The 26718-nt window shown below is 39.0% G+C and overlaps 1 protein-coding gene across 2 annotated transcripts in view; it reads left to right on the top strand.

Moving 5' to 3' along the window:
• The window catches only part of RRAS2 (RAS related 2), a 72275-nt gene that overhangs the window by 41685 nt on the left and 3872 nt on the right, over positions 1-26718 (top strand). For both annotated transcript variants that reach the window (XM_007460218.1, XM_007460217.1), the window contains exons 2-4: positions 14729-14816; positions 15736-15838; positions 16011-16119. In XM_007460218.1, the coding sequence (XP_007460280.1) occupies positions 15771-15838; positions 16011-16119 (177 nt within the window). In that variant the 5' untranslated portion in view covers positions 14729-14816; positions 15736-15770. The remainder of the gene's footprint in view (positions 1-14728; positions 14817-15735; positions 15839-16010; positions 16120-26718) is intronic.

Genomic DNA, 26718 nt, shown 5'->3' on the forward strand with positions numbered 1-26718 from the left:
GTTGCTCCGTGGCATGTGGGATCTTCCCGGACCAGGGCTCAAACCCATGTCCCCCGCATTGGCAGGCAGATTCTTAACCACTGCGCCACCAGGGAAGTCCCTAGACCTTGATTCTTTTTTTTTTTTTTAATGTATATTTATTTTTGGCTGTATTGGGTCTTCGTTTCTGTGCAAGGGCTTTCTCTAGTTGTGGCAAGCGGGGGCCACTCTTCATCGCGGTGCACGGGCCTCTCACTATCGCGGCCTCTCTTGTTGCGGAGGGGCTCGAACGTGTCCCTTGCATTGGCAGGCAGATTCTCAACCACTGTGCCACCAGGGAATCCCTAGACCTTTATTCTTAATGTAGAAATGGAGTGTTTTCATTTTGAATAAAGCTGTTTTTAACTGTCTTTCCTATTTGGCAATAGCAGTGTACAGTTAAAAAAATAACTTAAGAGTAATAGGATTTCTTTTTTAAACTGATGCATGCTGATGCTTTGATGTTAATATGGTGGGTTAAAGAAAATGTAATGGAAGCAGTATTGCTTTGGAGCCAGACCTGGATTTGGATCTCACTTCCACCAACCTACTGACCTTGTGACGTTTGGCAGGTCACTTAACTACTGAGTCTAAATGATATCTGCAAAAGGGGAATAATAACATCAGCCTTATAAAGTTGTTGTCTAGAACTACCGTCTTTCATTGATTCTAACTCACATTTTTTCTCCTCTACATTTTAGTATCTCTGACATTAAGCTGCTTCATAATCAAAGATGTGCCATCGTTGTTTTGGCATATAAAATAATGATGGTCTTAAAATTGATGGCATCTTAGATTTGATGAAGTAGGGCAACTCCAAATACTTGCCCAAAGGAACTTTGCTAGGGCATTTCATAGGCAGAGGAAGTTCAGTGTGATGGGGAAAGTTCAGGGTTGGGGTAGGTGTGGATGGGTGTTAGGGAGGTGGGTGTGGCAATGGACATTTTGTTCTAGGCAAACATCACAGCAGATCCACTACACAGTGGGAGGATAGTACAAATGACTGATGGAACACAGCAGCAGATATTACCCAGAAATGTGAGTATATGGAAGTTGGAATTATGGCAATTTGTTGGTGGGTAACAGGACTTTGTCTCATGGTTGAGATTTAGGAACTGTGTATTAATTTTTGGCAGGAAGACTTTATAAAATAATGGGACTGTTGGAGAAAATATTTGCAAGTTGTGTGTATGATAAAGGATTTGTATGGAGAATATATTAAGAACTCTTACACTCAACAATAAAATGACAACCCACTTTAAAAGCGGGCTAAGATTTGAATAGACATTTCTCCAAAGAGGACATACAAATGACAAATAAGCATGTTTAAAAGATGCCCAACATTCTATTAGGGAAATGCCAATCAAAACTGCAAAGGAATAACTGCTTTATACTAGGATGGCTAGAATCAAAAAGACAGACGTTCAGTAACAAGTGTTGGTGAAGATATTGAGAAGTGCGAGCCCTTGAACACTGCTGATGGGAATGTAAAATGGAACAGCCACTTTGGGAAACAGTTTGGCAGTTCCTCAAAAAGTTAAACATAGAGTTACCATATGATCCAGCCATTCCACTACTAGTTAGTTATAGACCCAAGAAAAACAAAAACATATGTTCACACAAAAGATTGTACATGAATGGTCATGGCAGCATTGTTCATAATAGCCAAAATGTGGAAGCCACCCGAATGTCCATTACCTGATGAGTGGATAAATATAGTATGGTATATCCATATGATGGCATATCATAAAAAGGAATGAGAAATGAAGTACTGATACATGCTACAACATGGATGAATATTGATAACATGTTAAGTGGAAAAAGCCAGAGACAAAAGGTCACATATTGTATGATTCCATTTATGTCAAATGTCCCTAACAGGCAAGCCTATAGAGACAGAAAGTAGATTAGTCATTTAGTGGCCATAGGAATGGGAGGGGATGGGGGAAATGGGAAATTACTGCTAATGGGTATAGGATTCCTTTTTGGGGTGGTGAAAGTGTTCTGGAATTAGATAGTGATGGCAGCTACATAACCTTGTAAGTTAATAAAAACTATTGAATAGTCTACCTTAAATGGGTGAATTTTATGGTATGTGAATTATATCCCAATAACACTCTTAAAGGCAAGCAAACAAAAATGAGGCCCTGGTTCTAGGAAGGGCCTGAGTTACTTAGCAGATTATCAGTATAAGAAAAGAGTTCAGAGTAGAAGAAACCCAATTATAAGAGCTGGAACACATGTTGATTGGGAAAGTCTATTAAAAGGGAGGAGAAATGGTGATATTGGGGTTTGGGAGTAAAATAGAAGCAGTTATCAGCATTGTAGTATCGTGCCAAGGTCAGACGAGTAACAAAGCTAACAGTGCTGAGACTCTGAATGTGGATCTTGTAACAGTTGAAAATGTTTCTTGCCTAAAGCTGGTCCTGAGGTCTGTGTGGTGGGGCTGAGCCTGCAGAGCGCACCTAAGGGACTCCAGTGTGGGGAGGACCCTGATATGGAGAGGAAGGATGCAGAGATGGGACCCAGGTTAAGCCTGGACAGTTTGTGCCCCTAGAGGTTAGGGACAGCCTCGTTCATCTAAAGTGTCCCACTGAGGGCAGCATAACGTTGTTTAGGCAGCTGTGGTGCGCATGAGGTAGAGGTAAGAAAGGCTAACTTAACTGAGATAATAGCTATGGGGATGGAAAAGATGGAGTGGGTGTGGAAACTCCCTAGGAGTGCAAGGTTCAGTCAAGGCAAGAACTGAAAGACACAAGACTTGTGCCTTGGTGTGAAAAAGGGAATGTCTGAGATTTACTCAGATTTCCCATGGGGATGGTGTGAGGTACATATGATACACATATTACTCTTTCTGTGCCAGTTATCGTTGTGCTTTTAAAAAATTGTTAATTCTTATCCTTAAAACTTCCTGTAGGCTTTATATGTTATCTGTATAAGACTACAGTAATTGGGGGATGAGAGCAAACAACTATTAAGTTCAAGGAAGTGAAATAAACTTTATCATGCTACATGATAGAGGCCACTGGCTATTGTTGCTCAATGGTTTGTAAATATGATGCCAACACTAAAGGATGACTGTCTAGTTACGTCAGGTAGCTCCCAAGTCAAGCTTGACTTACATGCAAATGGTTTATATATATGAATCGTGGCTGTAGCTGTGGCAGCCCTTTTCCTCTTGCTGACAGTTTTCAAAATCACTCACTGGCATTGTGAATGGAAAATGTTGGGTGATCTTGTCTACCCCATAGGTTAGCTTTACAAGTTGTAGGGTGGTGGAGGGCAGGGAAAGTGGAAAGAGGACAACCTTTCTCTTTTCTTCTCTCCTTTTAAAGCCTGTGGGTTTGGAAGGATGAAAGCTGTGAAGAATACAGGGAGCTGGCATCATGAAATGGCGGTTTACCCCCCGGAATAATTTTCCCTTCACAGAGTCTGAAGCTTTTCTTTTTCTTTTTGAACCGGAGGTAAAAATGTTACTGAAGATTCATTTTGGTTTAGAATTTTGCTTTTGAAAAAGAGCAAGCATTTGCAGGGTTGCAGTGAGCTGTCTCATACTGCAGTGTGCTCTAATTTGGACTGATAATTGTCTACCTAGTGCCTCTGGGTGAGAGCTGGCTTTTCTGAGGGAATTGCTAGCTTTACTTTGAGAGTAGAAGGAACAGTGGGGAGAGAGGTAAGTGGATTCGTACCTAGAATGTTTTCAGGAGGAGGCTAAAGCTAGGGTAATAGTGTAGTAGTGGGGAGTTGGGGCAGAATGAGGAGTCTGGGTGTACAAGGGGTGCCCCAAGACAAGCTTTTCCTCCTTATAAGTGTAGCTTCGGCTGGCTCTGTACTCTGGGTAAGGAACCAAAACTCTCCCCATTTCTTCTTGGGCCAGACGACTGCTTCAGAGGTTAGACTCAGGGTTAATACTGGCTCAGGACCAAATTTCAACGGTAGTTTTTGTGGTCTGGCCTATGGACCTAAACACAGATTAGAACAGTTTTTCCCTGGGAAAATGAGCACCAAATAACTGACTTTAGAAACAAACTTTTGTAATAGAACCAGTTTGTAAGTTGACTTCCTACTGTACTTTTCTTAGTGCATACTAGACCCATTGATTTGCAGGCAGTTACTTTGCTTGAGGTATATGTATGTTATCGCTGAGATTGCACAGAAGTCACATGAAAGGCACATGGTGGCTTAGACAGTCTGAGACAGCAACATTGAAGGCCTAAGTTTTGTTAAAAAGAAGCTAAAAGATTACAGGGTTTAGGGTAGCTTTTATTATTCTGCATTTGAGTTCTGGAGGATAAATTATGGAGATCTCTGTAATTATACATGTTAGATTAAATGAAATACTCATTTCAATCAGGAAAAAAATATGTACTTGAGTGAAGGAATATCAAGCATATTGGAAACATTTGACATGAAAGTAAGGGAGGGTGTTGCAGAGAACAAAGGTTCTCTGTGACTTGACAGCTGCTGTTAAAAAGTGACACCAGGAAGCGCCGGACTCTGGCTCACAGCTGCCTGAAGTTGCTGTACTCTTTCTTCTCTAGTGTTACCAGAGGAATTTGCACTGCTCCTGTTTTAGCAAACAGAGGCTACTGATAGCTACCCAGGTCCTTATAGTGCTCTGGGAAATTAATTCCTAACTCCTCATTATGATCTTCCTAATTACTGGGTTTTCCAACAGAAAATATTTTGAGGCTCCAAGTATGTTTGTGCAGAGTACCTTGCTTAATGCCAAAGAAATTCTGAAAGGCGTGAGATAGACCTTGGATTCATCAAATGTAGTTGGACATATATAACAGGATTTTAACTGGAACTCTAACGTATTTTAGTTTCTCTTGAAGCCCCAAAGGCTGGGAATAAAGCAGTAGCTGCCAAGTGACTCTCATATTTCAAGGACTTGCATAGAAGGTGGCCTTAAGTTGCTATTGCACATTTAGCCCATACTTTATCTCCAGGAAGTGAAAGTGTGGAGAGTTAAGGGTTCTGAGACAAGGATGTTTTTAGAGAGCTGTCAGTATGCTGTGTGTTCTTTATCCTTTCCCGCCTCCACACTCTGCAGAGAGGAGAGGATGCTTCTCTTAAGCCCCCTTCATTGAAGCCTAATGATGGGGGAAGCACGAATAGAATCATTCTAAGAACTTGACATGTATCCCCAGGTGTTTGGAGAGCATAAGGATTAGTATGTGAATCTGTGGATTGATAGCAGAGAGAAAGGAAGAGGGCTCTTTAGTTAGCAATATGCACTTTGAAAGACAGTAGGTTTCCCTGAGTTTCTGGATGGAACCAGCTTAAAAAGCCTTCTAAAAAGAGACACTATTCATGGCTACCTAGAAGAGGCAGTGAATCAGGAGGTGCCTATGGGAACCCCAAGGATTGAGAGTTGGAAGTGTAAATGGCCAGGACTCACTCATGTCCTGGGAATTGCACGTGGAGGGTCTCACTGGTGCACTCTTTCAGGAAGCCTGTAGGCCCTCATGAGAAAGTTAGCATGGACATCAGATTTCATTGGCGTGGTCTTTTCAACCCCCCTTACTTCTTCCCACTCCTTCAGCTCCAGCCCTTAAGGAGCCAGAGCAGAGGCAGCCTTGCTGAGGGTAGAAAAGATGCATAATAAGATGGGGAAAGAGAGAAGATGACTGGTCTTAACTATCTCCCCACCCCTGTCCTATCGCAAACGTCTCAGCTCTGTGTAGAAAGGGGAGAAAGAAACTTTAATTTAGATGAGTATTGACTAATGCAATTAAGATGCTGTACTAGAAATATTAATTATTATGTTTTTTCTTTTTTTTCAGTTTTTTAAAATTGAAGTCTGGTTGATTTACAATGCTGTGCCAATCTCTGCTGTACAGCAAAGTGACTCAGTTATACACATACACACATTCTTTTTTTATATTCTTTTCCATTATGGCTTATCACAGGGTATTGAATATAGTTCCCTGTGCTATACAGTAGAACCTTGTTGTTTATCCATTCTAAATGTAATAGTTTGCATCTACCAACCCCAAACTCCCAGTCCATCCCTCTCTTTACCCCCCTCCCCCCTCCCCCCTCCCCCTTGGCAACCACTAGTCTGATCCCTGTGTCTACGAGTCTGTTTCTGTTTTGTAGACAGGTTCCTTTGTACCATATTTTAGCTTACACATATAATTGATATCATATGGTATTTGTCTTTCTCTTTCTTCACTTAGTATGATAATCTCTAGTTGCATCCGTGTTGCTGCAAATGGCATTATTTCATTCTTTTTTTTATGGCTGAGTAGTAGTATTTTTTTTTTTTTTTTTTTTTTTTTTTTTTTTTTTTTGCTGTACGCGGGCCTCTCACTGTTGTGGCCTCTCCCATTGTGGAGCACAGGCTCCGGACGTGCAGGCTCAGCGGCCATGGCTCACAGGCCCAGCCGCTCCGCGGCATGTGGGATCTTCCCGGACCGGGGCACGAACCTGTGTCCCCTGCATCGGCAGGCGGACTCTCAACCACTGCGCCACCAGGGAAGCCCAGAGTAGTATTCTTTTGTATATATGTACCACATCTTTTTTATCCATTCATCTGTTGACATTTAGGTTTGTTTCTATGTTTATTTGCATTTGTTATTCATAGACTTTTTAATGATGGCCATTCTGACCTGTGTGAGGTGGTACCTCATTGTGGATTTGATTTGCATTTCTCTAATAATTAGTGACGTTGAGCATCTTTTCATGTGCCTACTGGCCATCTGTATAGACATCGTAATTATTAAAATCACAATATTCTTGGGGTTGAAAGTAATTGAACAACTATTTATAATTGAAGAATGATTGGAAAAAATTAGGAGATTTGCCTTAGATTTCATTCAGGTGCAAGGAAAAACTTGCGCACAGAAGGGCTTTGAAGGAATGTTTTATGTGTATAACCTGTTGAGTTTATTAGCTCAGTGTTTCATTTATATCTTCATATATGCACATACATGAAAAGATGAGCAATTATAAAAGGAAATTTTTAAGTACCAGTTACATGGTATACATAAAGCTTGGTATACGTATTTTCCAAATCACAACTTCTAATGATAAGGTAGAATATTTGAAGTTGGGAAAATCCAGACTATCATCACTTTAAGGGTAAGAGGAATTTATTTTATTTAATTAATTAATTTATTTTTAAAAATAGGATATCACTTTTATGTAAAATCTAAAAAACAATACAAATGAATCTATATACAAAACAGAAACAGACTCAAAGATGTAGAAAACACACTTATGGTTACCAAAGGTGGGGGGCGGATAAACTCAGAGTATGTAATTAACAAACTACTATACATAAAATAGATAAGCAACGAGGATTTACTGTATAAAACAGGGAACAATATTCAATATCTTGTAATAACCTATAATGGGAAATAATCTGAAAAATATATGTATATAACTGAATCACTTTACTGTACACCTGAAACTAACACAATATTATAAATCAACTACACTTCAATTAAAAAAGATAAAATAGAGTTGTTGGGAAATGAATACATTTTTGCAAAAACAAAAATTGAGTCTAGGGCTTCCCTGGTGGCGCAGTGGTTGAGAGTCCGCCTGCCGAGGCAGGGGACGCGGGTTCGTGCCCCGGTCTGGGAAGATCCCACATGCTGCAGAGTGGCTGGGCCCGTGAGCCATGGCCGCTGAGCCTGCGCGATCGGAGCCTGTGCTCCGCAACGGGAGAGGCCACAACAGTGAGAGGCCCGCGTACTGCAAAAAAAAAAAAAAAAATTGAGTCTAACCTGGTGAAGAAAAAAGGAAGGTATACCCTGGGTTTAGCCAGTGCTTAACTACTCTGACTTCCTTTATGTCCAGTCTTCCAGTGCTGGACCTCTCCCCTTCTAATCAATATGGATTCTTGTCCCTCCCGCTCATTTCCACTCACCAGTAAACTGTGACCCTACACTACCCACTGGTCTGTAGTGAGGGAATAGTCTGAGTTACTGACGGCAGGCATGGTTCAAGCAGCTTGCTGAGAGTGAGCCATGCCTACCAGACCCACAGCGCTCCACTTGGCTCTCCCCCATTTCACTCACGTGCTGGTTTCTGCTAAACAAGGGTAAGAGGAATTTAGAGCATACTGAGATCATTTTCTGGTTGGAGTACTGGAGGCCTTGCAAAGAAAGTAGGATGTGGTTTGGGCTTCATTAGCTGTAACTTAAGGCTTACTGTGTATCATAGGCTGTGCTGTAAAGATACTCCACATACATTATTTTTACTTTTTACAACAATCCGGCAAGGTTAGTATTATTTCCATCTTACAGACAAGGAAACTGAGGTTCAGGCAGGTTAAATGAGGTGCTCCAGTTTCCCACGTCTGGTAAAGGTGGTAGAGTTGTATCCTGGTCGGTGACTCACACCTCAGGCTCTTCCCACTTCACTCTGCTGCCTCCCTGGCGGCTGCACACCAAGATCCAGTGGTGGGATGGGCTGGGATAAGCAGGAAGAGGAGGGGCGCACAGAGCATCACTGGTGATCTGAGCTGTTCAGTCCCTCGGGGCAGCTCTGTGAGCAGCCCTAACCCTTCACCATCCCCCTTCCTTGTGCCTGCTTTCTGCCTTCTGGCTTTCCTTTTCCCTTATCCTTCAGTGCCACATCTGAAGTGGGCACTGGAACATGCCCTCCTTAAATTAGCCCTGTTCTCACTCTTTTCTGTTGAGAAAATGGGCTTTAGAGATGTTAATCAAACTAAGAGGAAGTAGAATGGCATCTGTGTCTGAATTTCAGTTCTCTCAAACTCCGTAGCCCATCCGTTTTCTTCTCATCCTGCTGCTTCTGGTGAAGACTTTATAAATGCATGTATTAATAGAAAGCAAGTCCTCCTAAAACCTCCTGTTTGGGTTTATTTTATCATAATTTAAAAAATAATACAGGTTTTGTGGCTAGAAGTAATAATAGGAAAATACTGACTTAAAGTGGAGGGGAGCCAGAGAACCACAGAATTTTGTGGCTAGAATGTTTCATGACCTGGGTTCTGTGTGTCGCCTGGGGGAAAAGGGAGAGGTGAGCAGGATCTCAAGAAAGGTAAGAAAGGAACATGAAGTTGTTAGTCTTGGTTTTCCTTGTTTCTTATGTTTCATGGTACTTTTTACTCCTTATTTATAGGCCAATAAAGGAATGAAAGATTTGAAATTTTATGAATTATATTAAGTAGCAGGAATTCTGAAACTTTCACGAGGATAAGAGCTGAACTTAAATTGTAGCTCTCCTCCTCATGAGCTGTGTGACCTGGAAGAGGTGACGTCATTCTGTGCTTCACTTAAAAAAAAAAAAAATCTGTTAAGAGGGAAATATATATCTAAAGGATCATTGTGAAAATTAATTGGGAAATTTTATATGTATCAGTTATAAACTGTCCCATAACACATGCTCCGTAAATGATGACTCCTGTTACTGTGATTGAGAATATTTCATTTTTAAAAATGGGAGCAATGGAAGCAGGAATCGATGATGCGTGTGAGTGTGCTTTAACTCCGAGAGTCAGGGTGAGTAGAGCAGAAGGAACATTGGCCAAAAGCCTGGAAACTTTGCTTTTAGCGCTGGATCTGCCAGTGATTTGCTCTTTAAACATTAGGCAGGTCACTCTACCTCTGACAAAAATCTCTGTCCTCATGGATCTTATAGTCTAGTCCATGGGGGAAGCATGGACAATAAAAGTGAAAAGATAAAGCATAAAGAGAACTGCAAAATAGTCGGGCCAAGAAAAAAAAATTGTCCATGGGGGAAGCATGGACAATAAAAGTGAAAAGATAAAGCATAAAGAGAACTGCAAAATAGTCGGGCCAAGGAAAAAAATTCAAGTTTCTAGGTGAGTTAGTTGGTCTGGAGTAGAGTGAGGTGAGAGCTCAGGACTAAAAAGGATCCAGTATATTCTTCCCTTGATTTGACCCTTCCTGTAGTGTGTAATGTGCTACCACCAGATTTAAATTTTTTTAAATAATATATGCAAAAGTAGAGAGAATAGTATAATATACACTCGTATACACATTACCCAGATTCAGTAGTTGTCAAGGTTTTCCCATACTGTTTAACCAGTTTCCTTCCTCTGCTCTCTCCCTTTCCCCTCTTCTTTCTGCACCCTATGTGTTTAGAGGACTCCTGAGAATCGTGCTGTGCTCAGAAATGCCCTGTCATTTGTTTACAACTCCCCAGTGGCACCTTAGGTCTCACCTCCTGTCCTTTCTATATTCAAGGGTGCTGGACTTTAACCAGTGAGCTGGATTTACTGAGTTTCCCAGAATCTCCAGTAAATTACCCATCCCAAAGTGTAGACCAGGCACCGCTCTGTGGCAGTGCTTGGGAACTACACTTTCACCAGCAGCTCGGTGTCTGGAGAGTGACTTGTCACTCCTGCCCACTAAATGCAGAAGTTGCCTCAGCTTATTCTCTTTCCTCCCTGGGCTCCTCCTTAGCTTCCTTAAGGCAACTTCTTTGAATGGGAAGAGGACAAAGTGGCAATTCTCTTAAGCCAAGCAGAGCTCCTATTGTGCAACCTAGTGGCATATATGCAGGAATAACATTCCCAGCTATCACTATTCTGTTACTGAGAGCGTTGGACAACCCTACTCAGACCAGAGTTTATCAGGGAAAAGTCTCCCTGTCTGAATGGGAAACTTCCCTAATCTTAAACTTTTCTCCAATAAATCCTAACAACCTTAAAGAGACTTAGGTCCACATTTGCCCTTCTTACTACCTGGAAGGCATCCCACTCATTGAAAGGAGGCATTCCATTTCTTTCTGGCTGAGCTTCTCCATGCATCCTTTCCTGTGTTTTCAAGAAAGCACATTACTTTCTCCACCCCTGGCCCTCATTCCCCCTTTCAGTGGACTGAACGCTAGTCCAATGTGCTTTCCTGCCCTTATCTGAGCCTCTACTGTCTTCCACAATGCAATGCTGTGTTTTGTTTTGTTTTTCTTGCTTTCTGCTACAAAATATCCTTTCTGGGCTGTGGTTGGTAACTTTTTTCAATTTCAGGAGAGAGACTGTTTTCAGGCACATTGCTGGGGCTCTATGTTTATAAGTGAATTGTACACATAGTTCCTATATATGACTGCAGTATTAACTGCTTAAATTTTGTTGCCTTCTGAACAAGCTTGTTACCCGCATTTCATGCTGTTTCTGTTCTTTGGCCAATGCAATTAATACTCCCCATTTTCCTTGCCCCCAATCACAGCGCAATTGCTAGATGTGTAAAAAGCAGTGGGTTCTGTGAAAGTAAGGACCTTGTCCCTGTGATGCCCCATAAATAATTGTTGAACAAATGAATGAAACCAAGAGCAAGAGTAATCAGCAGAAGGGTTTCAGGTAGTGAAAAATAACACTTTGAATGGTGAACAACACACATCAAACTGGAGGGCTTTGTGAACCGTGTAAAGAAAGGGCTGGGGCTTCCCTGGTGGCGCAGTGGTTGAGAGTCCGCCTGCCGATGCAGGGGACGTGGGTTCGTGCCCCGGGCTGGGAAGATCCCACATGCCGCGGAGCGGCTGGGCCCGTGAGCCATGGCCGCTGAGCCTGCGCGTCTGGAGCCTGTGCTTCGCAACGGGAGAGGCCACAACAGTGAGAGGCCCGCGTACCACAAAAAAAAAAGAAAGAAAAAAAAAGAAAGGGCTGGATCCTATAAGCAGTAGGGAACCATTTATGCATTTTGTAGAGGTATAATTTGTATATGTACAAAAAAGTGCACACATCTTAAATGTACTGCTTGATGAGGTTTTTACATATGTATATACTTGTGTAATTACTGCTCAGACCCAAAAAATATTTCCAGAACTCCAGATGGGGAGCTTTATCTTGATACACAACATTTTGGATACCAAGTTTGGTCTGTGGTATAACTAGGATTGGAATTATAACAGCTGTTCCTGGTATTAGCACATCTTTTTACTTCAATAAAAATGTTAGTTCATACCATTTAATTACATGACAAAAATAATACACTGACTAACATTTATTAATCATCAGCATGTCTTGGTGCTTTATATTCATTACTTCATTTTATCTGTTCCATGGAGTTTTGTTACTATCCTGTTTTACAGATGCTGAAGATTAAAGATGTAAAGTAACTTGCCTTAGGTTCTACAGCTAGAAGGTAGCAGAGTTAGAATTAAATCCAGGACTGCCCATCATCAGAGACTGATTTCTTGTTGGTGATCTGCTTCCTCAAATATCTGGGGCCCAGGTTTAAGTAACAAAAATGTTATGTCTTTGTGGTAGGAGGTAATGATTATCTTTCTTACCTGCACATGATGATTGCTGTTTTTAGGCACATTATAACCTGTGGCTTATTAGGATTGTGAGAGGGAAAGGGATCTCTGATTCTGTGACAGGCCTCAGAGTAATGTTCCTTAAGATGGATCTTTATGAGGGAGGATGATGCTCTCAGTGAGGATGGCTCTTTAAAATCTATATGTAGCAAGGCCTCTACAAATTTTGAAAATAGGACACAACAAAGATGAAATGTAGACCTAAATATCCAGAAATTCCAACAATTAATTTGTCTTAAGAAATAATGAGTGGAATAAATGCATGCCAGTGCTAGTGAAGTGGCAGAATTCTTATAACATTAAGATTGTATTTCAAGAGCTAAGACATCCAAAGAAAATATGAAACTTCCACAGTCACAGAAAGGAAAAACAGTTTATTTATTTATTTGTTTGTTTGTTTTTGCGGTACGCGGGCCTCTCACTGTTGTGGTCTCTCCCGTCGCGGAGCAACAGGCTCCGGACGCGCAGGCTCAGCGGCCATGGCTCACGGGCCCAGCTGCTCCGCGGCATGTGGGATCCTCCAGGACCGGGGCACGAACCCGTGTCCCCTGCATTGGCAGGCGGACTCTCAACCACTGCGCCACCAGGGAAAAACAGTTTATTTTAACTGCCCTCAAAGTTGCTCAAACCAACCATCCTCTGTACGTGTTATTTTTTAAAATTTGGTATCACAATGCAAAAAACTCCATCACATTGCAAGAGTTCTAGCTATTACACATGACTTGGACATTTGAAAAAATATATTTAATATTTGTCCATTGTGTTTTCAGACACAGTGGGAGGGACATTTTGGCACGTTTAGGCATAACTTGGGAGTAGTCAGTGAAACTTAGGTTTTACAAGATGAAAGTATGGCAAGAAGTGTCAGATTACTATGGAGAAACATGTTGCAGGAAACTAATCTTAAGATATAAATAGCATTCTTTATCCAGCTTGCTTGGTGAAAGACTGCTGTTCTGTGTTGTTTAGAGTAGTGGATACAAAGAATATTGTTATTGCCAGTTGTATTTACTTTTTGAAGAGGTGTGGGTGCCGGAAAGTCAGTTCAGGATTGTTTTGATATCTGTGTATTTTTAACTGGGGCTGGGGTGGTGACGGAGATGGCTTTCTACTCGAAGCTGCTCCTGTTGGTAAATGTTTCTGTTTTTAATAGACGTTGTTTAATAAATCATGCATTTAAATGAAGCCATCAAAAGGGAAATAGGATTATGGATACCGAATTCTGTAATTAAAGTTAATCCAAAAATATAAATAAAAAGTAGAAAGTGTCATTCACAAATAAAATAAATATGTAGAGTCATGGTAGCAGGCAGATCAGTCTCCCTCCCCCTGCCAAACCAGGAGTTTCTTTGCTGCCCTGTTCAGAGTGCCTACTTCTGAGTAGCTTTCTGGTGTTTATACAGCTCACCATGCAGGGGTTGTCACTTAAGAATGATGTGTCCCTGGAGCCAGCAGGTCCAGCTTCCAGGAGCCCTTGCCTGAAGAGTGACTGAACACCTTTGGTGCGTGTTCCTAGCATCAAGCTGCCTTCTTCCAAGTCATCCCTCAGATTTTGTAATGAGCCTAGTGGCAAAACAGGCTGTGAGGAAGTCAGTCAAGAGGGAGAGAGAGGGAAGGAGATACTCAGAACTGATGTCAGTGTCCTAGTTAGTGCCCTTTTGTATGAAGGGCAAAATAAGTTGTCTTTCAGATTCTTGTTTCTGTTTTCTTTTTAAAACCTTTAAAAAAAAGATTGTGAAATGTAATATACAAACATTAAGTGGTTCGCTAAGACTCTTCCGTTCTTACTCTGCTACCTTAACTGTCCTCCTTCTGGTGATGATATCATAAGATAACAGTTGGGTGGCTTTGCTAACAGAAGAAGAAATAGAAGTTAAGATGAAAAACTAACAAAAATATTAGTGAAAGAATAAGTTTGAGATCCACAAAGATGAAAAATAAATCGTGAAATCATTTCCTTAGGGTAATACACAAGGCAGCTGAAAGGGAACTCTAAGACAAGGTGTGCGAAAAGTGGAGAAAAGAAGATGAGGCATTGAATCAGGCAGACTTCGTGTTATGCTGTTTGTTTCAAACTACTTTGTTCTAAGGACTGATGCCTGCCAACGGGTTGCAGATAGACCTGAATTATATAGCTTACTGTGTTTTTCTAGTTTTCCTGGAATTAGAGATCTAGAGTCTTAGGTGTATATAAGTTATTATGAAAAAAAAAGATCTACTGTAGTAGATCTTTTACAGTCTTCTTGCATATTTCAGGTATGAAAATTCAGAGATATTTAGTACCCTTTCTCTACTTGAAACCTGCTCTGAATAGAGTTCATTTAATGGGGAATTGACGTAGTAGGATAAACCTTAATACAATGAAATTATTTTGATTAATTCTGGATAAAGTTACATTGGTACTCGGGCAGGTAAACATAAATTTTAAAATAAGGTTCTTTTTTTACAGTCCTATTTTGTAACGGATTATGATCCAACCATTGAGGATTCCTACACAAAGCAGTGCGTGATAGATGACCGGGCAGCCCGGCTAGATAGTAAGTAATCTTCCTTTATTTGATGGTTCATGTATCATATTTTTAAAAGTAAGCTTTGATGTTTTGCTAGGTTAAATACTACAATTGAAATGTTAGATGATCTTGAATATAAGCCCATCTCTTTCATTAGTTTTGATTGATGAATCTGCATATTAGGCAATTTAAATATTCCTCAGTAAATGTTATGTAAAACAATAATTGGATTGAGCTTGTTCTGGTGAAATTGGTCACGTCACTGTAACTTGCTGAAGTTGTGTTTGTTGGGACATTTGGAAAAAACATGAGGTTTCGGCTCTTCCTACCTTTTGATGAAGGCTGAAATGGGTGAAGTTAAATATAGAATAGCTTCAACATTTGCTAACTTGCTTAGAGTTTATAGCACAGAGGCCTTAGCAAATAGTGTTTTGTGCTTGGCTAAACTTTCCACCTCTCCACAAAAGAAAGCCCTTTTCTTTTAACTTGTATGATTCTTTTATTCACAGAGATCAAGAAATACATTAGCATCTGTACATTCAGTATGGTATTTGGGGGGTGGGGTGGACCAGCATTTCTTTCTTGAATTTACAGGTATCTTTTTCAGTTCTTTTCATGGAGGAGGTAAACATCCAAGAGACTTCAGAGGTTATCTGACTGTCTCCCTAGGTGTATTTGATATTCTTAACCTTGTAATTGCTATGCTAATATATACTAACTACAAAATCAACCTGCACTGATGAAGATAACTCTGAAACTGTCTGCAATTAGAATATATTTGTCTTTAGCATTGAATAATGTACTAAAAGGAGAATGCCATTTTTTAAATTATACTAAGTATGATGTGCTCCAGAGGACCCAGTTTAACCGGGCCTGCCCTTGTGAGGAAGCCATTTTTGTAAGATGAAAACACGAACATAATTACATTTCTTGTTTTTTTCTTTAGTTCTGGATACAGCGGGACAAGAGGAGTTTGGAGCTATGAGAGAACAGTATATGAGAACTGGCGAGGGCTTCCTGTTGGTCTTTTCAGTCACAGATAGAGGCAGGTTTGTATCAGTATTCAATTGTAGGTCTCCTGTTCATGTCTAGATCACTGTTTCATTGAATTTGCGTTCTTGTTTTTATAGAAAAAGGAAAAGTAATAAAGTAGTAAATGGAGCATGGGACTCTGAATTCTGATAGTTGACCAAATTGATTAATTTGTTTTTGTGTTTTTAGTTTTGAAGAAATCTATAAGTTTCAGAGACAGATTCTCAGAGTAAAGGATCGTGATGAGTTTCCAATGATTTTAATTGGTAATAAAGCAGATCTGGATCATCAGAGACAGGTGAGAAGGAATTTTGCTATTGGGAAGCCAATTATTTGTAATCATGTAAGTGAACAGATATGTTTAATGAGAAAGTGCCATGATCAAAAACACTGTGCTGAGTGTGGCACACTGGATTTTATAGAGGTCCTATGATAGCTGACAAATAAAAAGGAAGTAGATTTGTGGACGTTACATTTTTACATATTATACAGAACTTCAGTGGACTCTATAAGCCAGCAAGTATTTGCACCAGCTCCATTCACATGTTGTAATTTCTTAGGTAACACCCACAGCTCTAATTTAGTTAGATACTCCTAAACTTACCTGTAGTTCAGTATTAATGCAAAATTACCTCATTTAGAGAATGACTTTGATTTAAATTACAGTATTTGGATTTTTCCTAAGTCCCATTAATGACTGAATTTTCTGTTAATTTTTCACATGGGCAGCTCTAACACCAGTAACCTGCAGGAAAATAATATTTTTAGTATTTAGTTGCAAGCTTGTTTATACTCACTTGTTCTTTACCCACTTATTTCACATATAATTTAAAAAGTCTTTGGTAAATATTGGCCTCATCTTTCTGTGAGGGAGGGGAGCAAGTTCAGATATAAATTAATGGAGGCTCTGTATTATTTGGGGGTTCTTTTGGTGTCTTCATTTCTTTTAGGTCTTTAGTCTCTATCCCACATCTGGAATACAATTGTTTAAATACTTAATTTTTGCCGGTATTTAAGTTCTCTTGTTTCTATATAACCTTGTGTTAACATATTTTTGTGTTAACAGATTTTGATTGAAAGTGCAAACATCAGGAAAAATTGGTTGATAAACAGCATTGAGGATAGCCTTCCATTTTGTAGTTAACTACTATTTAAAATATAATCTTTGATTTGTGTGCTCTATTTGTAAATTTTGTTGAAGGTATACCAAGTTTAAAGCATGAACTTAAGAGAATGATACTGTTCTAATGCTAAGGTTTAGAAATGTTTACCTGATGTAGAATGAATTTTACTGTCAGACCTCTTTCAAATCTGAATTATTATAAACTTAAGGTGAAAACATTCAATCTTCATTTCAAACCAGTATAAGCTGTTGGAAGTAATTTAGGATATGACATTGCTCACATCTTAAAACCTGGAGTAGACAGTCCCATCTTTTTTTTCTCATTTATATTTTATTTTTTGGGGACCATTTCCTTCAGTGTTTCTGAATCTAATTATGTTTATTAAATATTGCCCAGTAGAAGCTTTTTACTGCTCTTCTCAGTCCTTTCTAGTACTAGAAACACTTTTAGATGTCGTTGGATCTGGGGAATAATGGCAAAGTAACTCTGCAGGGAGCAAGTAGTTCTTGCCCTATCTAATGCTAGATAGATATGTTTCCTGCTGTGATTTTTCTCAAACTTTTTTACGGTGGTAACTCCAGTAAAGGAGTAAGTGGTAGGCCTGGGGTGAGGTGGGAGCCTTCTATAGTTTAGGCAAGATTAGGGAGAACAGAGGAAAGGGAGTATGTCCCTCAGAACTAAACAAGCCTTGCTATGATTAGCTTGGGGGCAAGGGGTCTGTATGAGTTACTTTTAAGTCATTTATATATTGAAGATTGCCAGTATTTGGAGTGTGGTTTCCATCTGTCTGCAGATATTAACATATTGTGGCACTTTGGCTTTGTTTTTACCATAGATTTATAAATTTTTCATCTAAGTTTTTTCTTTTTATAAAAGTAATAGATTTCAGAGTAAAATAAGAACAAGGTGGTAAAAGAAGCAATATAGGGGATGATAAGTTTAATATCTCCATCACCTTAAAGATAGGCAATTAGCTTGGAGTAAGTTCTTAATTTCTCTGCTTTAAAACATATACATAGACATTAAGTACTATGTACATGCTGAAAAGTTGAAATGTATATACATCCAAGGGAGAAAAGCAAATGGCTGAAAACTGACTGCTTAGTTTTCTGCTCGTTCCTATAGATTCTCCTCTCTGAAGGATAGGCACAAAGAAACCTTTTATTCCTCCCATGCTTTGTCTTCTCTTTTCTAGGTTCCTTCACCCTGCACTCAGGCGTAAAAGTCATCATCATTACTCTTATGTGAGAGCCTTTAGTGCTGACTGGCAATCCTACTACATTTCTCTAGTCTATTCATTTCCCACTTGTTTGGATGATTATTACTTACTTTCTATTTTTAAATTAATAACACTTTCTTCCCCTTCCTCATCCTCAGCAGATTGATGATGAGTGGTATTTTCCTATTTCACTGAGAAATTTTTACATGTTCCCACTTGCACATGCACTAACCTAAGGGCACGTATGCCCCATTAATTCTGCTTCCTCCCACTTGCATGGATAAACTTCACCTCTCTGACCAGCCTCTCTGATAGGCACTGAAGCCCGTCCATTCCTCCTCGTGGGCATCACCCCAGCAATTGTTCCATCCAGGTGTTCCATTTCTCTCCTGCATGATTATTGCCATCAGCTTGCGACATGCTACAATGCCCTCACCTTTACAACAAAAAGTAATAACCACGGCAAAAGCTAATCTCACATTCGTCCCGGAGAACATTTTTTGCTGTTCCTCCTAGTAAGAACTCCTTAGAAGCGTTATCTACACTCTACTTCCTTTCCTTTCTTTTTCTTGTTTGCACTGACTGCAGGCATGTAGCACCTGGTCAAGGTCACCACTTGCGCAGATATAACATTCTACACAGTTGCCCACACTTTCCTTTTTGAAACACTTTGTTTACTTAGCTCTGGAACTCCATTCCCTATGCATCCTCCCCCCTCCCCTCTCCTTTTGTTGGTGTTCCCTTGTCTTTCTCAGGTGTCTTAGGGCTCAGGCACACTCTCTTTGTACATTCTGTGTCCTGGATGTACAAAGACAAAGATGCCTTACCCCTCCAAGCCTTGAGGGCCATACTTGGTGCAGTTGAAATTGAGATGCTGTACTAAAGGTTTTTACCTTTTAGAAGTCTCTTCAGAATTAAAGATGATGTTCTGTAATGCCTTGGCACCCTTACTTGCTCTACCAGCTGATCCTGGACAGGCCACAGGCACCTCATAATAACTTCTTCCACTTGTTTGGAAATGCTGACTTTTTGGTCATCTCTTTAGGTCAGTGACCAGTCTGGCTTTGCTCTTAGTTGCTGATCAGCTTGTTCTTTTCTGCCTTTGTCTTAGGCTCTACCCTTTGGACTTTCTCTAGCTTCTAGCCTGTTTTCTCTTACATAGCAAATGCCAGTTCCCCATGTTCTTTGAATTTGTGGGTCAGCCCTGGGCATTCCTACTACTGCTCCTGAGATTCTGAACACATCAGGGACGGGAGACCAGCCAGAAGAGGCTTTGCCTATTTCCTTTTGACTTCTGTATCTCTGTGGACTTGCTTCATCCACCCACCTATTCATCCAGTTTTTTATAGAACACTTTCTAGGCACTTATGACAGAGCAATAGAAAAAACAAGGTCACCGAAATAAAGAGAGATCTGTAGAATTTGAATGGCAGTGTTACCACGTACCTGGGCCCTTAGAGATACATTGATCATTTTGTTTATTCTGTCAGAGGTATAGGAAGAAAATATGGGTAAATGATTTACTTGCCCTTGCTAAAATGTAAACGTAGGTAAATATGAAAACATATTGATTCTGAAATTTCATACAGCAGCTGTGTGTGGGCTTGGACTGTGGACTTCATGATAGCTCTGATTTCAAGTTCCTTGTCCTTGACTCAGCCTCGTCTAGAAGTCAATGTTTTTTTGCCTTTTAAAAAAAATTTGTTTTTGCTTTTTTGATTTTCCCCCTTTTACCTCTCCTGGCTTGCCTCAGTTTCTCCCTTTCCTGTCCCCCTTGTTAGGTACTTAATTTCTACTGGCCACCATTAATTCGAGAAAGGAGCCCATTACACTTATAACAATAGATTACTTAAGTGTATTAATCCCCACTCCTCTTAGCTGTCAGTACCTTGACCACAATGTGTGCTGCAGCCTCCCAGGAAAAAGAACCCCCTCCCCCCAACAATAGAGTAAGGGTCTTCTCTGGCCTTACCTGTTTGTGCCTTGTCTGCAACTGATTCACTTTGTTATAAAGCAGAAACTAACACACCACTGTAAAGCAATTATACTCCAATAAAGATGTAAAAAAAAAAAAAAAGAAAAGAAAAGAAAAGATTTGTAAGCGCCATGACAGCTTCTCAGTTTTGACCACTTAGTTTTGTTCATGTTTTGTCCTTAGCACAGAGAACAAAGGTATGCACTCAACATACAGTTGCTGAATGAATGAATCAAGGCATCAGTGAATCAAGATGTGGTGTTAATATGATGACTCTTTCTACATAATTTTTGAAAAACAAAACAAGTTTTGCTTCTGTAAACTTAGATTATTCATTAACTCGACACATCCCTAAGTGACTATTGCGGATGTTGTACTCTATTCTTATTAAACTTAGTTTGTTTAATAAAGTTGCTCTCATCATTCCCATTTTGCTCTTCTCTATTTAGAAATAGGTAGTATTAGATAAACTCATGTTATTGTGGATTTTCACAAATACTCATTTGTGCCTTAGAACTGAGTCCCACTGGAGGTTCCCAAATGTAAATCTGAATTTCTTGCATCAGGTTCACCTTTGTTGTTTAAAACAAAACATTTCTGGTAGCACTCACACCTACTAAACCAGAATATCCAGGCTTAGGATTTGGTATCTTTGTAAAATTCTCTGGGTTGGGGAACCTCTAGGAAATCCTTGTTTGTGTAGCTTTCAATCTTCTGTTGATTTCTGGCTTCACAGTGTTTTGGCTTTGGTACATGTGGTGTTCTTTTTGTCATACATGTGGTGTTCTTTTTGTCATATTTTTTTCCTTTGGTGGTAGTGATGCTATTTTTACTTCTTCGTTAAAAGTATGCTACACCAGTAAGCTCATAAGCAGCTTTATGTGTGGTTAGAGATTTCTTGACCAGAAATGTGTGTATGAACTTTGCTGACCTCGATTCGTGGAAGACTGATGTGAGACCGTGCTTTAAAAATAAATAAATGAAGCACATAAACAGTCTTAGCCGTGGGATTGTTTTATCATCTAGACTATTAATTCAGTAATTTTTCTTAATTGTATAAAGATAGGTCATTTGCTGTTTTCCTCTGGCCAAATTACATTATGTAGGTGGGATAGGGCAAGGTAGCTTTCTAAAGAATAATTGAGCAGAAATACAAGGAACGAAATTCTTAAGGACATATATTTCCCTCCCCCAATCAAATTATATTAGTAAAGGAAGTAATTTATTAAGACTGACACGTCGCAAAAATTTATTTTTACTTTTCTTCTTTTATATCTCTTTTCTTTCACTTCAAGATGTAATTTTACTTCAAGGAATTTTATGTCAACTTCTCTTAAAAAGAATTGTCCTTTCTAAATTGGTGGCTCCGTAAAGATTTATTTTCCTACTTGGCTTCCTTACTTATTGTTAATTGCTCGCTTGATTTGATTGACTTATATTTCAAACCATAGGCCTTATGGTACATATGCTGTTTTGAAGAGAGGCAGGGTAAATTTTAAAGTTACATAAACTTGGGTATACTAATACTATGTAGAACCTGCCTGCCACTCCTTCGGAATACAACAGAGTATAAACTGTTATGAAGTAATTGTTAGATATATATGCATTAATGTAATGGCCTAATGATATTGCATTGAAGGTGCTGAATTTTGAGAATATAATATTAAATTAGGAGAACAAGCTACCTGAAAGGATTAGAGGGAACAATACCTTGAGCTAAAACAGGGCCCAGGAATATTCTAATCAGCCAGAGTGTCAAACCTGATAATTCCTGGGGTATCGAATAGTGCATTGAGAAGGGTTTTGTTCTAGTAGTGGGGCAAAATCAGCCTTAGATGTAATGCTGTTCTGGTACTGTACAATAGAAAGGATCAAACTTTCCGCATAATTGCATCCCAGAAGAAAGCTCAAGAATATTTATAGGAATACAAATTATCCAAAACTCAATAGGTAAAAATCTAGTAGCCACACATCCACTCAAAACTTACCAAGCATGTAAAGAAGCAGGAAAATATGACCCATAATAAGGAGAAAAGACAGTGAATAGAAACAGATCCAGAAATGACACAGATGATAGAGTTGGTGAGCAGAGAAATTAAAATGGTTATTATTACCATATACCATATGTTCAAGAAGCTAGAGAAAAGACTGAATATTGAATATGTTAAGTGCAGACATGGAAGATGTAAAAAGATCAAAATCAAACTTCTGGAAACTAAAACTACAATGTCTGACATGAAAAATACACTGGATGGGATTAACAGCAGAAGTAACGGCTGAAAAATTTCTAAATTTGATGAAAACTTACAAAGCTCAACAAACCCTGAGCACGAGAAATATGAAGTCAACTACAAGGCACATTATAATGAAATTGCTTAAAAGCAGTGATAAAGAGAAAAAACTGAAAAGTAACCAGAGGGGAAGAAACATTGCATACAGAGGATCAAAGATAAGGATGACAGCAGTCACACTGTTTCTCACGGGAGACGATGCAAAGAAGATAGTGGCACAGCATCTTCCAGGTACTCAGAGAAAAAACTCATCTGAAAATTTACTTCAAAGGTGAGGGCTTCCCTGGTGGCGCAGTGGTTGAGAGTCCGCCTGCCAATGCAGGGGACACGGGTTCGTGCCCCGGTCCGGGAAGATCCCACATGCCACGGAGTGGCTGGGCCCGTGAGCCATGGCCGCTGAGCCTGTGCATCCGGAGCCTGTGCTCCGCAACGGGAGAGGCCACAACAGTGAGAGGCCCGCGTACCGCAAAAAAAAAACAAAACCAAAACCAAAACAAAGGTGAAGTAAAGACTTCTCCCAGATAAACAAAAAGTGAAAGAATTTATTACCAGCAGACCTACATTAAAAGAAATGCAAAAAAGAAGGAAAACCATACCGAATGGAAATCTGGATCTATACAAAGAAATGAAGAACACCTTTACCCATTTATGTGGGTAAATATAAATTACTTTTATTGTTATTTAAATCTCCTGAAAACATAATTGGATGTTTAAAGCAAAAATAATAACAATGTATTCTAAAGTAATAGGTAACAATAATAAAAAGAGCAGGAGGGAGAAATATACTATTGTTATAAGGTTCTTAAACTATACATGGATTGACATAATATCATTTGAATTAGACAGTAATGAGTGAAACATGTATATTATAAACTCTAAAGCAATTATAAAAATAACATAATAGGTACATAGTTTATTAGCCAACAAAGAAGATCAAATGGAATCATAAAAACAATACAGTTGAGCTTCCCTGGTGGCGTAGTGGTTGAGAGTCCGCCTGCTGATGCAGGGGACACGGGTTCATGCCCCGGTCCGGGAAGGTCCCACATGCCACGGAGCGACTGGGCCTGTGAGCCATGGCCGCTGAGCCTGCGCGTCCGGAGCCTGTGCTCCGCGAAGGGAGAGGCCACAACAGTGAGAGGCCCGCATACCACAAAAACAAAAACAAAAAAAACCAATACAGTTAACCGAAAAGAAGGCAACTTTTGATAAGTAGAACAAAGAATAAATGGGATGGTTAGGAAACAAATTTCAAGATGACCCAACTATAGCAATAATCACATTAAACTTAAATAGTGTGAATACCTCAATTAAAAGGCAGACATTGTCAGATTGGATAAAAAGCAAGACCCTACAAGAAATCTACTTTCAACGTAAAGACACAAATAGTTGAAAAGTACAAAGGATGGGATAAGGTATACCATGCTAATACTAATGAAAGAAAAGTTGAAGTGGCAATATAAATATCAGACTAAGTAGATTTCGGAGCAAATATTATTACTAGGAATAAAGAGGATCATTTCATAATGATAAAGAGATTAATTCATCAAGAGAACTTAACAATCCTAAACATTCATGTAATGAATAACAATTCTTAAAGCAAAAATGGGAAGAACAGTTATAGTCAGAAGTTTCAGCACCTCTCTCAATAATTGAGCAAGTAGAAAGAAAATCAGTAAGGATATTAGATGGTTTGAACAACACTGTTGGGCAACTTATCCTAACTGACATTTAGTAAACACTCCACTGAACAACAGCAGAATATACATCTTTTGAAATGAGAATGGGTCATAGAACAAGTCTCAATACAGTTAAAGGGATTCTAGTCAGAATGTGTATGTTCTTTGACCACAGTGGAATTAAATTGGAAATAACAAAGATATCTAGGAGATCTCCAAATATGAGGAAATTAAGATACTTTTAATTTACCCTCAGTACAAAGAAAACACAGGACATTACAAAGTAGTATGAGCTGAATGATAACTAAAACAGCATATCAAAATTTGTGGGATGCTATTAAAGAAGTACCTATAGAGAAATTTATAGCACTAAATATTTGTATTAGGAAAGAAAAAATGTTTCAATTCAGTGACTAGCTTCTACCTTAAGAACTGTAAGAAAAAGAAAGAGCAAATTAAAACCATAGTAATCAGAAGAAGTAAAATAATAAAGGTAAGAATGGAAACCAATGAAATTGAAAATAGAAAAAACATAGAGAAGTAAATAAAAACCAAAAACTGGTTTTTAGAAGATCAAAGTTACGAATCTAGCCAGAATGATCAGGTTTAAAAAAAAAAAAAAAAAAAGACACAAATTCAGTAATGGGAGAGATAACCATCATTTCAAATCTTAGTAGATATTTAAAAGATAATAAGGAAGTACTATAAACAACTTTATGCCAATAAATTCAGCAGGTTAGATGAAATAGACCTATTCCTTGAAAGGCACAAACTCAAGAAAAAAATAGATAAGCTGAGTAGTACTATATGTATAAGATAATTCCAATTTATTATAAAAACCTTTCCTCAAAACTCCAGGCCCAGATGGATTCACTGGGCCAATTTTACTAAACTGATTTTGCTGAAACTAGTCCAGAAAATTGAAGAGGAGAGAATTCTTTCCAACTCATTATATGAAGCCAGTATTACTCTGATACCAAATCAGACAAAGATATAAGAAAACTACAGTTCAATATTTCTCATAAACATAGATGTAAAATTTTTTAATTAAAATTTTAGTAAATAGAATTCAATATATGAAAAGAGCAATGCATTATCACTCAAGTGGAGTTAATTCCAGGAATGCAAGGATTCTTCAAGGCAAAAGTGAATCAGTGTAATTTATCATATTAACAGACTAAAGAGGAAAAATCATATGATCTCAACAGATGCAGAAGAAAAAAATTTGACAAAATCCAGCATCGGTTCCTGATAAAAATTCTTTGTAAATGGAATAGTGAGGAACTTTATTAACCTGATAAAGGGCATCTGTAATAAAACCCTACAACCAACAGCTTACTTAATGGTGAAAGACCAAATGCTTTCTCCCTAAGATCAGAAACGAGTCAAAAGTACCGCCTCACCGCTGCTGTCTTGGAGCTTCCAGGCAGTGAGGTAAGGCCAGAAAATGAATGAAAAAACATCCACATCAGAAAGGAAGCAACAAAACTGTCTTTATTAGCAAATGGCATGATTGCTTATGTAGAAAAGCCTATGGAATTTACAAAAACAAAACAAAACAAACCCACCTAGATAAGTGAGTTTAGCATAGTTTCAGGTTCTAAGATAAAGATACAAAAATTATGATTATGTTTTGCAGAGAAAAATGTATATCATTGAAAAAAGATGAGAAGAATGTGGTTCTGTATGGATGATAAGTTCCTAAATTTTCTTTTTTTTTCCTTTTTGCCCATCTGTAATTTTCTAACCTTCTATAAGTGTTTACTTTTGTGGTAATGACAGCAGTGAAAGTCACTTTTCAGAAATATGAATTTTCAGCCCCACTATATAAATATAAATGTAATATAGTTTAATAGTTGTAGGTAATTATCACTATTCCAACCCTCTACATTTAAAATATATATAGGGCATTTACTATATAGGGCTAATATTCAATTAGCCTTTTCTTACTCTGGCCTACCATGTATATGTCATCAGCAATGCCACCCTTCCCTGCCTACCTGCCTTCATTTCTTCATGTAAGGAAGGCATTGTGAGGGCTTGTGGTCCTATTCATTATTTTTTTCCCACATATTTATTGAGAGTCTTCCAAGTACCAGGTACTGGGGAATGCAGATGTGAAGAAGACCCCATGGCTTCCTGAGGCCTGCCCTGCTTTCCAGCCTCATCTCTTGCCATTTTCTCTCTTAGCTTACTGTATTCCAGCCACTCTAGGCTTCTTTCAGTTTCTGGAACTTGGAGTGCCCTCATGCCTGCTGTTTCCATTGTCAGGGATACTCTTCACCCTGACCCAACTCCATACACTTTACCTAAATATCACTTCCTCAGGGAAGCTTTCCCTGACCTGCTCAGCAGGGTTATACACGCCCATAGCACCTTGTACTTCCCAGAATTTCTCACGGTTGTATTTAATACTTTTTGAGTAATCACCAGACTGACATCTTGCTTCTGTCATGTTCTGAGTTTTTCTGCAGAGGTGGGCTTCAGCACTTTGAGTTAAGCTCTTAAGTGTTTTGGTTCGTCTTAAGGCAAACCAGCTTGGTCTCTGGCTGGATTAACAGTGCAGCGTGTGGCCAAGCAGTAGATGGAGCAGATCTAATCATTAATAC

Source organism: Lipotes vexillifer, unplaced genomic scaffold, assembly GCF_000442215.2.
Source record: "Lipotes vexillifer unplaced genomic scaffold, Lipotes_vexillifer_v1.1 scaffold1762, whole genome shotgun sequence".
Lineage (NCBI taxonomy): Eukaryota > Metazoa > Chordata > Mammalia > Artiodactyla > Lipotidae > Lipotes > Lipotes vexillifer.